The following is a 12,432-nucleotide window of genomic DNA, read 5'->3' on the forward strand; positions in this document are numbered from 1 at the left end:
TGTTTATTTATATCTTAGTTGATGTATTATTGTTTTGAAAGAACAGCCATTGTACGTGCAGTACTGGCAAGTAGTCTCTTCTAAGACTTCTTTACTACTAAATCCAACAGAACTACACAGGAATTCACTCTATGTCAGCTGCCCCTAGAGGAAATGTGCCAAGTTGATGGAATGAAAGCTATTTCCGGGTGAGACAACTATGGCCTTGAAATAATGAGGGTTCAAGTAACAAACAGAAAATAAAAACCCAAATAACAAAATGGCATACTAGTCAAGATGTGTCTGTGTGTGTGTGTGTGTGTGTGTGTGTGTGTGTGTGTGTGTGTGTGAGAGAGAGAGAGAGAGAGAGAGAGAGAGAGAGAGGGAGAGACAGACAGACAGACAGACAGACAGACAGACAGACAGACAGACTGACCGACCGACCGACCATGGGCAATCTGAATTTAACTCTGTTGGGGAAAGAAGACTTTTAATCAAGCTGAGTTATTTATAACTCAGTGAATATTAATCCTGCAGGGTTTCTAAGGTCTGGAGTGAAAGAGGGGGAAAATATGCTTCATGTAAAACTAATTATTTTTAAATTCCACAGTCACTGCAATTTCAAATGTGAGATGTCTGGTAATGCTTTTTTCTTTGGATTTTTTCCCCTAACCAAATCCACATTTTTGTTTCTTATCAGGTTCTGAAACTAAAGAAAAATAAATGTATTCCTCTTTCTGTACAAGATGTAAAAGTAGTCCTCGACTTACAACCATTTGTTTAGTGAACATTTGAAGTTACAATGGCACTGGAAAAAAATGACTTACGACTAGTTTTCACACTTACGACTGTGGCAGCAGCCCCATTTGTAACCTTCCCAGTTAGTTTCTGACAAGCAAAGTCAATGGGGGAAGCCAGAGTTGCTTAACAAATGCATGATTCATTTACCAACTGCAGTGATTTGCATAAAATATCATAAAATGGGTCTCATCTCACTTAACAACTGCCTTGCTCAGCAATGGAAATTTTAGGTTCAATTGTGATCGTAAATCAAGGATTACTTGTAGTCATAGATATGCCGTGCAAAAATGATTCATCTTGACAGCTAAATAAATAAGCATTTCTGGTATGATCTTCATTTTATAAAGATGGGTCTTTCCTAAGAAACCAGAGAGAAAAACTTAATATGCACTGCATTATTAATCTGAAGATCTAGTTCTCCAGGAACAATATTTTCAAAAGTCAGCAGACAATATTCCTCTTTCCTATACTGTCTCATACATTCTTAGAGTTCCATTTTCATCATAGCTTTGTATCACTTCCATTTAAAGCTGATCAAATACATTAGGTCCCATGTAAGCTACTGTCATAGACAGAACTTTCCTCCTTTTTCAGATCCCAAGATAAAAATTATAAGAATATAATTAGTCCCATGGTTATTTAAAACATAAATAATAACTCATGGAAAATCTAAATGTCTAAGAATTTCAGGCAGGGTCCTTCGTTGACCTATTTGGAGAATAGGACAATGACTATGGCATCTTCTTATGTCAAGTGAAATGCTACCACTGGAGCTGCCCAGACTGATGGGAATCAGGGAGTATATAAATTTAATAAATTATATGGGTAATCTACAATTAGATTTGCAAAGACTGGTGAAAACTTAATAATTCAAGTCTTAACGAAGGACTTAAGAATTATTAAGATACTATCTTAGAATATAGGCAGATCCTATAAGCAACTCCCAGAGTAAACAAACAAAAAAAAAAAAATCCTAGGTGTTCAGATCCAATAAATTCAAATTTCTAAGTATCAAGGGAGTTCTAAGTATCATTCCAAGGGCTCCAATCATGATCAGTATAACAGCAAATTTCTTTTTCCATAAGCATTCAACTTTAATCTGCAAGTTTTGGTAGACTGTAATTTTTAACAATCATATTACCAATAGCAACTTCAATGAACCCGACTTTCTTCTTGTCAATGACTGTTATATCAGGCACATTATGAACAAGGGGACTTTTTGTTTAGATTTTGAAGTCCCATAAGACTTTAGCCTGTTCATTTTCCAAAATATTCTCATCTTGATAGCCCCATTGGTTCTTGCCATATTCAAATCCAAACCCCTGGCAAAGTTTCCAGTAAATAATTTTGACAACTTGGTCACAATGTTGCCTACAGTTGGTTTGTGAAATTTTACTGCAACACTGATCAAATGGTCAATTATTTCATCCTTTTCGCTACAAAATCGTTATGGATGGGAAGATGTTATTTTTAATTGTTATTATTATCAAACTATAGCATCTCCTTTAATATATATGAACTAAGAAGAGTTATACTATGTATAATATCCATTGTTACAAGACACAAACATGCAAAGATTATAATAACACATCTGCTTACTATAGAAATGAAACTGATGGATCATTATTCTAACTAGATCGTTGTTACCTACTAATTATTTAATTCATTTAACTTGATTTCTGTAAACTTTGGATAATATAGTACACACGTTAATAACATAGTTGCAATAAATTATATCCACCATGTTTTTATTATGAATTTGTTAAGATAAAATAAAAATGATTCACTATATTTTAAGCCAAACTTTACAGCCAAGACAATGTAGTTGTATATAACAGCACTATTTTTAATCGTACTTTGAATTATAAATAGCCAAGCAACACTGTTCTAAATCTTGCTAAAACACAAGTATTATTTTTCGCTGATAGTAATCACAGAAGAATGAATCTTTAGGTCAAAAGCTTAGAATCCATAGAAACTTGAAAACCTACCCAGAAAAAAAAAAAACGGTGCTATGGCAACCCTTCAAATATACTTAATCACACAAATTATTAAGATCATGATAATGTCAACCAGTTACCACGGAAACTTGATATATTGCCTGTTAAAACAGAAAGAAAGGGGGGTTGGAACTTATTTTTAACAAGATAGTCTAATGTACTAATTCCTTAAACACCTTGTAATACAGTAATTATTTCAACGTCAAGTATTGTTGACAGAAATTACAGCATGCAAAGGAACGAAGAGCTAAAGGGAAGTTCATAGACATGAAATACGATTCCCTTTAAAAAGCTACAGTACAAAACAGCATCTGCAAAGGTTACAAAAACGAAGGTTTGCAGATCTGTTTCCAGAATGCTTATGCTTGTTAATTATTTCCCACTACAAGGTTTCCTACCTTAATTGTTTTGAATGGAGAATTTTCATTCATCTATTTAGCAGAAGATTAATAACCCCCCTTCTTCTTCTTCTTGACCAAAGCACTTAATTTGAGTTAGCGATTCAGGAAACATGCCAACGTAAAATCCAGGCAAATCACAGTTGGGTCCATTTTCAATTATCAGGCAATTGCTTCTGGTTTGTAAAAAAACCAAATTTAAAATATAACCTTTAAAGAAATCGGTGAGCGCAACATTATTCCTGAGATTAATCCTAGCTGTTTCTTTGCACAGCAGTTTCTGAGCTACTATACCACTAGAATGTTTTCGCTGTCATAAAGATCTCTGACTCACCGGCCACTTGCCACTTGAAATTAGTTGGGTTATTTTAGTCACTGACATGCATTCCAGGAGAATGTTAGCAGTGCACCAAGATGGCAAAAAGGAATCTAATATAAATCGGTCACTTGGTTACTGTGCAAAGCCGATAATAAAGTTTCAGATTTGGATTTATTTCTGGAGAAAGCATTTGTGTCTTGATATGTCTGCAAATTAATGCAGTCTGGCTTAGTAATAAGCTTGGCTGAACTGTGCAGAACATAGTTCTAAGTAAACATTTACAGGATTTATATGACAAATCGAAACACTGAAAAGCAAGTGCCTTATGCAATCTTTGGGATTTGTGAGCAAACATGATCTGGATTTTAAAGTAAAGCTGGAGAAGTTTTGAAAGCTCTGAGATAAAAAAAAATTCAGAGCACCAAGATCAGAAGGTTGGAAACATTTGCTTCCCTTTTGCAGTGACTCACAGAACTAGAAAAATACTAAATTCACACTGGGAGCTGCTAGCTTTTTCAGTACTATATAATAGTGGTGAATTGAACTGAGAATAAAATGCTGATATATTTTTCAGCTCAGATGTTCTTGGTGCTTCATTAGAGGAGAAATGCCAAACTACCCTGCGGATATTTTATGTCAACAAAGCAAAATTCATTGTAATACATCCTTATTTCCTTGAAGGAAGGGGAACCAACAATTTGGAGGTGGAGGGTGGAGAAACGAAAACTATTAAATCTAGTATTTTGAACTGACTTAATCAAAATTCTTATAATGTTGTTTATTTTTTTAGAAAGAAAGGTTCATGAAAAACAGACCACTGTAGAAGTTTCATCTATGACTTTCAAGACCAATATTATGCATTCTGAGCGAAGATAAGCTATCACTCTCACATCTCAGCTGACATTTTAGTTGTATAATATAATTGATTAAGTAGAACCAACGTTTTGAACTAAGCCATTTTCTTCATATCTTTCAGAAAAGCACAAAATAGATTCAGTAAGCCTGCTGCAATAAAGTATCACATTGAATTTTCATTCCCCCCCCCCCCACTTCTGAGAGATTAAACAGTCAGACAGATTAGCTTTTACCCTTAAGGATTTAATCAAGTGTTTTTTTTTTTAAGTGTGCAATTTCCTGCAAAAATAGTGGGGAGACCGGCTCAGCTAGTTCCTCACCCTCACCATCCATCTTTGAAAGGATGATGGTTAAATTCCTTTCATATCTAAGCAATGGGGTTACATCACTCTGAATGAGCTATATAAAAACAGCTGTTACATTCCATATTTGTGGACCTTTATCTTATTATTCAGCTGTGCCTTCCAGACAAGTAGGAGTGCAATGAAATGGAAACTACTGGGACAGGAAGCGCAGGATCACACCAGGCCTGCAAGTGAAAAGTTAAGCTACTATATGAGGAGAGTACCCTAGCAACTAAAGAATAAGTACAGCCACGTGAATATTAGTCCATCTGATAACTAGAATTTTGTCTGCTAGGAAGCTGTTGCATACTGTTCAGTGTGCCTTACATTTGCCTTTGTACAAGCTTAGTTTGCTTAACGCAAGTGTGTGCAGATCATCAAGGATAATTATGACTCCTCCTCTAATGGAGAAGAATCATGTCATCCCTGCGCAGCCTTATTAGTTATATTTATTTTCTGGTATAACCATGGAATTAAAATTCATTGAGAGTTCAATCTTTTTCCAAAGAATTAAACTGAAGCCAGTTTCTTATCACACTACGCATATCAATGATCTCAACAAGAAGACCATATGGGACTAACCAGATCAGCAGTGGAGGCCCTATCCCACCTTCTTTAATTATAAAGGTACTCCAAAATTTCAGATCAACAACATGTGGAACATCATGAATACATAGTTCATATATGGCAGTACAGAACAGGCTTGCCATACTGAGCTGTAGCCTCATGTACTGGAAGAAGTGTTTTTACTGGAAGATAGGTGAAAATATGTTGTTTAGCAAATGCTTCAGGCTGGCTATATAATTATAAGCAGCTTCAGGCTTATAAAACTGTAGTACTGACAGTTAATTATAAGTAACATCATTGGTGATATATGTTTTTATCTGCAAGTGAAAAATGTTTACTGATTTTTTTCTAACTGTATTTTATATTCCTAGTTACCAGCTTAATTTAATTTAAATTTCATAGATTTTATAACTTGAAAATGATAAATTAAAGTAAGATTTAAAAGTTTTCATCAACAGAAAATCTATGCATTACACCTAACAACTGCTTTTCAATTACCACTATCAAGAACACAATTATCAGTATGTGTATTTAATCTCTATTTTACTTTTTTCTGGTTTCATTTACTGTTTCTCCTTGTGCCCCAGTCATGGACTTATAATATCCTATCTGTTCTAATAAAATGATCCACAGAACCTTACATCAGAATTCTCAACCCTTAGATTGCAACTACTGAGGGGTCACAATCAAATCTGAGAATGGTTACAAATTGGGGCCAGTTATGAGAACCTCATCCTGTTCTACCCAGACACCACATCCAGGCAGATCAAGGCCAAATTCTTATAAGGCTCCAGCTTTGCACGAGTCCCCATCCTCCTTATATGGTTCAACACACAGGAATTAGAAAGTTGTATTCTTCTTCTTCTTCAAGAAGTAACCAAGTGGCTGGCAGTAAGCAGAATACTTCATGAAAAATGGAAGAAAATGGCTTACTTACATTTTTTGTCTTGGCACAGTGAAATGTTATAAAGAACAGTACTGCAGTAAATACTGAATTAATTAAATAACAATTATTTGTATACTATCTCTTCTAGTGATTTTTTTAATGGATACTTGCTGGTGCATGTGATAAAATGTTTCTGTGGTGAAATGTTGCCTGGATTCCCAAGAGGAAGGGGCTGCTTAGATTTGATTGGGAGAAGGAGGGTCAAGAGAGTGCCTCCCTAGAAGTTCTCAGAATACTTCTTTAATGATTGCTTTAGTTGCTTTAGTTTCACAAGATTTCTGTCTATAGGTGAGGAACAATAAAGGAAACTGCTTAGAAGTAACTCGGTGTGTTTTTCTTGATTTTTGGAGCCTTCAACTGTAGGAGGCACTGGCACTGTGCTGCCAGACAAGACACTTACTTTGGAGGGGAAGGGAAGGGAAGGCAACTATAGTCCCACACTTGCTAATTGGGATATAGTGGAGAAATAGAAGCATGCATGGAAATATTTGGAAGAAAAAACAGTGGTGGATCCTATCACTGGAAGAAGAAGGAAGAGAGTCTGTATGAAGGTACAGTATATTCAGGAAGTAGAGCTGATGGGATGGGCTATTCTGCAAAGAATTCTTGGAAGTCTCTGCTTCTTCTTTGTTCCCTATCTTTCTTGGATATATGATCCCAGAAGCAACAACTTGCAAGAAAGATGTTGTTGTCTTGCACAGAGTGTAAAACACACTGACATCTCTGAGATAGTCTCTGAGAATTGAACACAATTGAATGGGAGGGAATAATAAGTGGGCATGTTCAGGAGCCCCCCTTATCAAATTAATAAGATTAAGTTGGAGCATGTCACTTTCACAAGGCAAAGCAACACTATTAGACATATTGGGTATTATCTGCTAAAGAATGACTTTAGACAAGTATGGTATAAAAAATCAATTTGGTTTTGATTTTTTTAAAAAAAGGGAACAATTATAAGGAATCCATGTTTGCTGTCAAAAAAGCAAATAGTCCATAGTGACAGATAAAGATGAAGCCATAGAATAGAATAGAATAGAATAGAATAGAATAGAATAGAATAGAATAGAATAGAATAGAATAGAATAGAATAGAATAGAATAGAATAGAATAGAATTTTTTATTGGCCAAGTGTGATTGGACACACAAAGAATTTGTCTTGGTGCATATGCTCTCAGTGTACATAAAAGAAAATATACATGTGTGAGAATGAGCAACTGGTTCCACTTTAAGGATCTACCTACATTTAATGTAGTTTAAAAAACTCAGTGCATAACCTGGGCTGCCATTTTAAAAATTGTTTGTGGGGAAGACAGATTCTGTTCTGTTCTGTTCTGTTCTGTTCTGTTCTCACTGGGGATATTGTATGATGCAAATGTATCATACATAAGTAAAATTAAAATATTGTATTTAGAAAAAGCTTACAGGAAATTCTTGATTTTATTCTAGAGGCACTAGATGGTGCTGTGATACAATTGCAGTGGAATCATCAGTCTTGTGCAGCCATAGATAAGCTCTTGTAGGTGAAACAGACATTTTTTGCTGCAGTTTTCAAAGAACATGCATGATCATATGCTTTATTTGCAAGAAACAGAATTCTTAAACCAGGTTATTTATTCTGAATTAGTTGGTTTGATTGAAACCCCTAAAGAGATTATATAATTTGAAATGTTCCTTCATACTAGGGCCCAAATAACATTAACATACAAATTCAACTCTTGAATGAAAAATACTTTTATTAATAATAATACTAATTTAATTTTTTAATATTCAGATGTATAGAACACCCAATAATCCTATTTCCTGAGTTAAGAAATTGGGGTCACTTCTCAATGATTAATCTATTGTTCAGGACAGAAGAACAGAAACTTCCAATGACATTGGTTAAGCATCTTTAATATATCTACATTCTTAAAAGTTTTATTTTCATTTTCCTTTGCTTCCCTTGCTGTGCCAGCTCCTTCAGAATTCTGGGATGTAATCCATCAGGTCCTGGTGATTTATATTCATCAAGGACAGACAGGTGTTCTCTTACCATTTTCTTGTTTATTTTAATTTTTATTTCTAGTCTGTCTTTTACAGTTATGTTTTTGGTAGTTGGGCTATAGTTTCTTTTTGTGTGAAGACTGATGCAAAGAATGAGTTAAGCAGCTCTGCTTCCTCTCTTCCTCTTAGATCATTAAGAATTTAAAAATTCCTAAAGAATTAAAATAAGTAAACTGGGTTTTTTTTTCAAATGTTTAGTTGAAAAAAGAAATTGAAATATTAAAAAAAAATGAAAAAAGAATTTTATTTAAAAAATTGAAAAAAAAGAATTTTATAAAAAATTGAAAAAGACTTAGAAATTGAAAAAAGTATTTAAAATTAAAAATGATATTTAAGAGTTTAAAAAATTAAAATTTAAACAAAGAATTGTTTCCGCCAGGCTGGGCTATCAACATAACAATTTTAAATTGGGTTTTAAATTTCTGGGGTTTTAAAATTTAGCCGACTTTATTTAATAATTTTAAACTATTTTAACTGATGTTGTTTTGTGTTTTTAATAGGCTGTACACCGCCCTGAGTCCTTCGGGAGAAGGGCGGTATAGAAATAAAATTATTATTATTATTATTGAAATTGAAAAAAGAAATTTAAAAAAATTGAAAAGGAATTTTTCTTTTAAAAAAGGAATTTAAAAAAGGAATTCAGAGAATTTAAAAATTTAAGAAGATTTTGACCCTTTATGAAGTAATATGCACTTTTTTTTGTTGGAAGTCTCAGGCTATTTTCTAGGAGATGCTTTGGTCTTAACCCTCTAGTCCCTGCCTTGAAAGTTTATCACTTTCCTCCCTGTCCACAAGTGTTTTGTACTTATCCTTTTCCCCCTGCTTTCTTGGCCTTTGGTTGCCTGGCCACTGCCGGAGTTTTCAGGTATGATGTGCTGATGTGGGCACTCTGTTTAGCTCAGTGGTTCCCAAATGGGGCCCACGCCCCACAGGGGGGGGGGCAATTTGATTTTTAATGGGGGCAATTTGAACTTTGTTTAAACCAAGTTAATGGTCTTTTAAGATTCCTCCACGTGAATAGAATTCACTTTTTGAGTAAAGTAAGAATTATATGTCACAGGGGGAGCATCAGGATTTTAGAGATGCTTAGGTGGGGCATGGCCAAAAAAAGGTTGGAAACCATTGGCTTAGCTGGTCCATTGTGTACAATCATAATAAAAGAAAGTGAAGACTTGATTTTGGCAGCTCAAGAGCACAAACTATTTGAAATAATGGCAATCAAAGCCAGCATTGAAAAATCATCAAATGATTCAGAATGCAGATTGTGCAAAGAAGTTTTTTTTTTAAAAAAAGAAAAAAAGTAGATCATATACTACTTTGTGCAATAAGATTACACAAACTGATACAAACAACAATATTACACAGTTGCTGAAATGATTCACTGGAACATCTGTAAAAGCTATCATGTGCTAATAATGAAGTTAGTGGAAACGTGGGTGGAAAAAATAGTTGAAATGAGCAGGTTAAAATTTTATGGGATTATGTAACACTGCAGAGTTAACAATTATTGATGAGAAAGGCTAAAAAGTCGGGATAGTGAACGTGGCAGTGCCTAGGGACAGCAGAAGAGAAGAGAAAGAACTGGAGAAAATCACAAAATAGAAGGACCTGCAAATAAAAGTAAAACAACTGTGGTGACAGAAAGCAAAGATAGTACCAATATTAATAGGTGCCTTGGGTACAATCCCAAAACTCTTGGAGTGCAACTTGATCACCATTGATCAAACAACAACATCTACCTATGCCAGGTCTTTAGGGAGGACTCCATGGGTGAATAAAAATACAAAGTCCAGTCTAAACATCTGGCTGACTATGTGATTACTACTACTCCTCTTTTTCTTCTTCACTCAAGGCCAATATCAGCTAAAGAACTGGCAGCTGTTATTTCACGTTGTTGTGAACAGATAACAATAATATTCGTTTTACATGTGGCCATTTCAGAAACACGAGAAATATATTTAAACAACTGAAATACAGCCAGTCACATAGCTAGATGTTTCATTTTTAATCTTCTTTTTGGTTTTAATGCTAAAAAATTTGCTATTTTTTTCTAAGAGAAAGGAATACATAAAAACAACCATTTGTTTAATAAATGAAAGCAATTAAGTTCTCTGTGCCGCATAGAGATCTCTCTAGTGCTAACATCAGCTCAGGTTTCAGCCATTCTTAATCAATTTTTACTAACTTAATATTCACATGACCCTTAAAAGGCAATGGACTAGAAGAATGAAGACAATCATTTGTGGGATTTTCTCTCTCATATGTCAAATTTAACTGGCTGTATTCTTCTTTGGGCATGTGTTTAAAGACATGACGATTTCAAACTAGATAAAGAATAGACTGCACTACAAAATATGCTTTCTATTTCTTTATCACTGTTTCACAACCTTGACAAATTTAAGATATGTGGATTTCAGCTCTTCATGCTGGCTGGGGAATTCCAGGAGTTGAAGTCCACACATCATAAAGTTCCCAAAGTTAAGAAACACTATACTGTATATTCATCTGAGAGGATTCAAGTGGATATGTACTCTCCCTGATCTACCACCAGGGGTGAAATTCAAAATTTTCCCTACCGGTTCTGTGGGCATGGCTTGGTGGGCAAGGCAGGGGAAGGATACTGCAAAATCCCCATTTCCTCCCCACTCTGGGGCCAGCCAGAGGTAATATTTGCTGGTTCTCTGAACTACTCAAAATTTCCGCTACCGGTTCTCCAGAACCTGTTAGAACCTGCTGAATTTCACCTCTGTCTACCACCCTAATAAAAACGATTCCAGATACTATAGAAAGCAACCAGTTTTTAAGCGAACAGCTTTCACTGGCTGATAGAGATTGGGAAGAGAAAGGGCCACAGCCAACATCAGACTGTAAGTTCTCTTCTCTGTGCAGGTGTAAATGTTACAGTTTGCTAAACACCCAAAGAATAGCTTTTGAGAAGTAAAATTATCTTTCTCCCAGGTAGTTGAATGTCTTGGACTAGCATTACCATAAATTAAAATGTTGTAATACCATTCAGATGTTGTGTTGTGATAAAGTAGTTCTTTTAGGAGATAACCAGCAATTTATTATAACAAAATGCCTATGTCATTTTAAAAGTATGAATTGTCCTCCCCCATTTCCACTTCCCTACATGCTACAGAAAGACTTTTTCTGACAGAACAAAAACCCTGGAAAGACAATCTTCACCCTGAACTATTTGCTTAATTATTATAGCTTCCTGCTGGAAAGGATAGGCAAACCAGGGTTGATCTCGCTACGGCGATCTTGCGAGACCTGGCCATGGAATGGAGTGTATGGGTTTTTAATGTTTTCTTTTAAAAACTTTTTATGGGAAATTGTTCGCATTGTTTTTTGCTGTAAGCCGCCCAGAGTCCCTAGGGAGTTGGGCGGCATAGAAATGCGACTAATAAACAAACAAACAAACAAACAAATAAATGTATATCAGTTTCTGGATCTGCATTCCAAACCTTTATTGATACATCCATGCATCTCTGGAAATGATTATCTACTCTCTCTGGTAATCTGAAAATATCAGCCTACTTGTCAACTGCACAATTAAAAACTATCTAATAAAAAGATTCATCACTTTCTAGGATTTGCTTGATAGAGTAGCCTTTGTAAGACTATGAAGCATCCAGTTTTGGTCACCCCTATATAAAAAAGATGTTGAGACTTTGGAAAGAGTTCAGAGAAGAGCAATAAAAATGAAAAAAAGGATCAGGGATGACATGATAGCAGTCTTACAATACTTAAAGGGCTGCCACAAAGAAGAGGGGGACAACTTATTTACCAAAGCACCTTTAAGCAGGACAAGAAACAATGAATGGAAACTAACCAAGGAGAGAAGCAACCTAGAACTAAGGAGAACATTCCTAACAGTGAGAACAATTAACCAATGGAACAAACTGCCTTCGGAAATTGTGGATGCCTCAACACTGGAGGTTTTTAAGAAGAGACTGGACAGCCATCCATCAGAAATAGTATAGGTCTCCTGCAAGGGCAGGGGATTGGACTATATGATCTCCAAGGTCCCTTACAACTCTGTTACTGTTAGTGTATATTTATAAATATAGGCTAAACATAAAAGTTTGATTAAAAAAGGTGCTTGTTCACAATAATTTGACATCAGATTAATGTTACTCTTGGTTGAACCAAAGAATCAGAGCAGAAGTGGGTTGAC

General features: G+C 35.1%; 1 protein-coding gene across 4 annotated transcripts in view; it reads right to left on the minus strand.

Moving 5' to 3' along the window:
• The window catches only part of AKAP6 (A-kinase anchoring protein 6), a 260,229-nt gene that overhangs the window by 193,617 nt on the left and 54,180 nt on the right, over positions 1-12,432 (minus strand). Inside the window, exon 1 of one of the 4 annotated variants that reach the window (XM_034417991.3) lies at positions 3,179-3,514. The exons of the other annotated variants lie outside the window; for them this stretch is intronic. Within the exon in view, the coding sequence (XP_034273882.3) occupies positions 3,179-3,211 (33 nt within the window). The 5' untranslated portion in view covers positions 3,212-3,514. Of the gene's footprint in view, positions 1-3,178; positions 3,515-12,432 lie in introns of those variants that run through there. 4 annotated transcript variants of the gene reach the window in all.

This window comes from Pantherophis guttatus, chromosome 1 (assembly GCF_059756535.1).
Source record: "Pantherophis guttatus breed Tessera chromosome 1, ASM5975653v1, whole genome shotgun sequence".
Classification (NCBI taxonomy): domain Eukaryota; kingdom Metazoa; phylum Chordata; class Lepidosauria; order Squamata; family Colubridae; genus Pantherophis; species Pantherophis guttatus.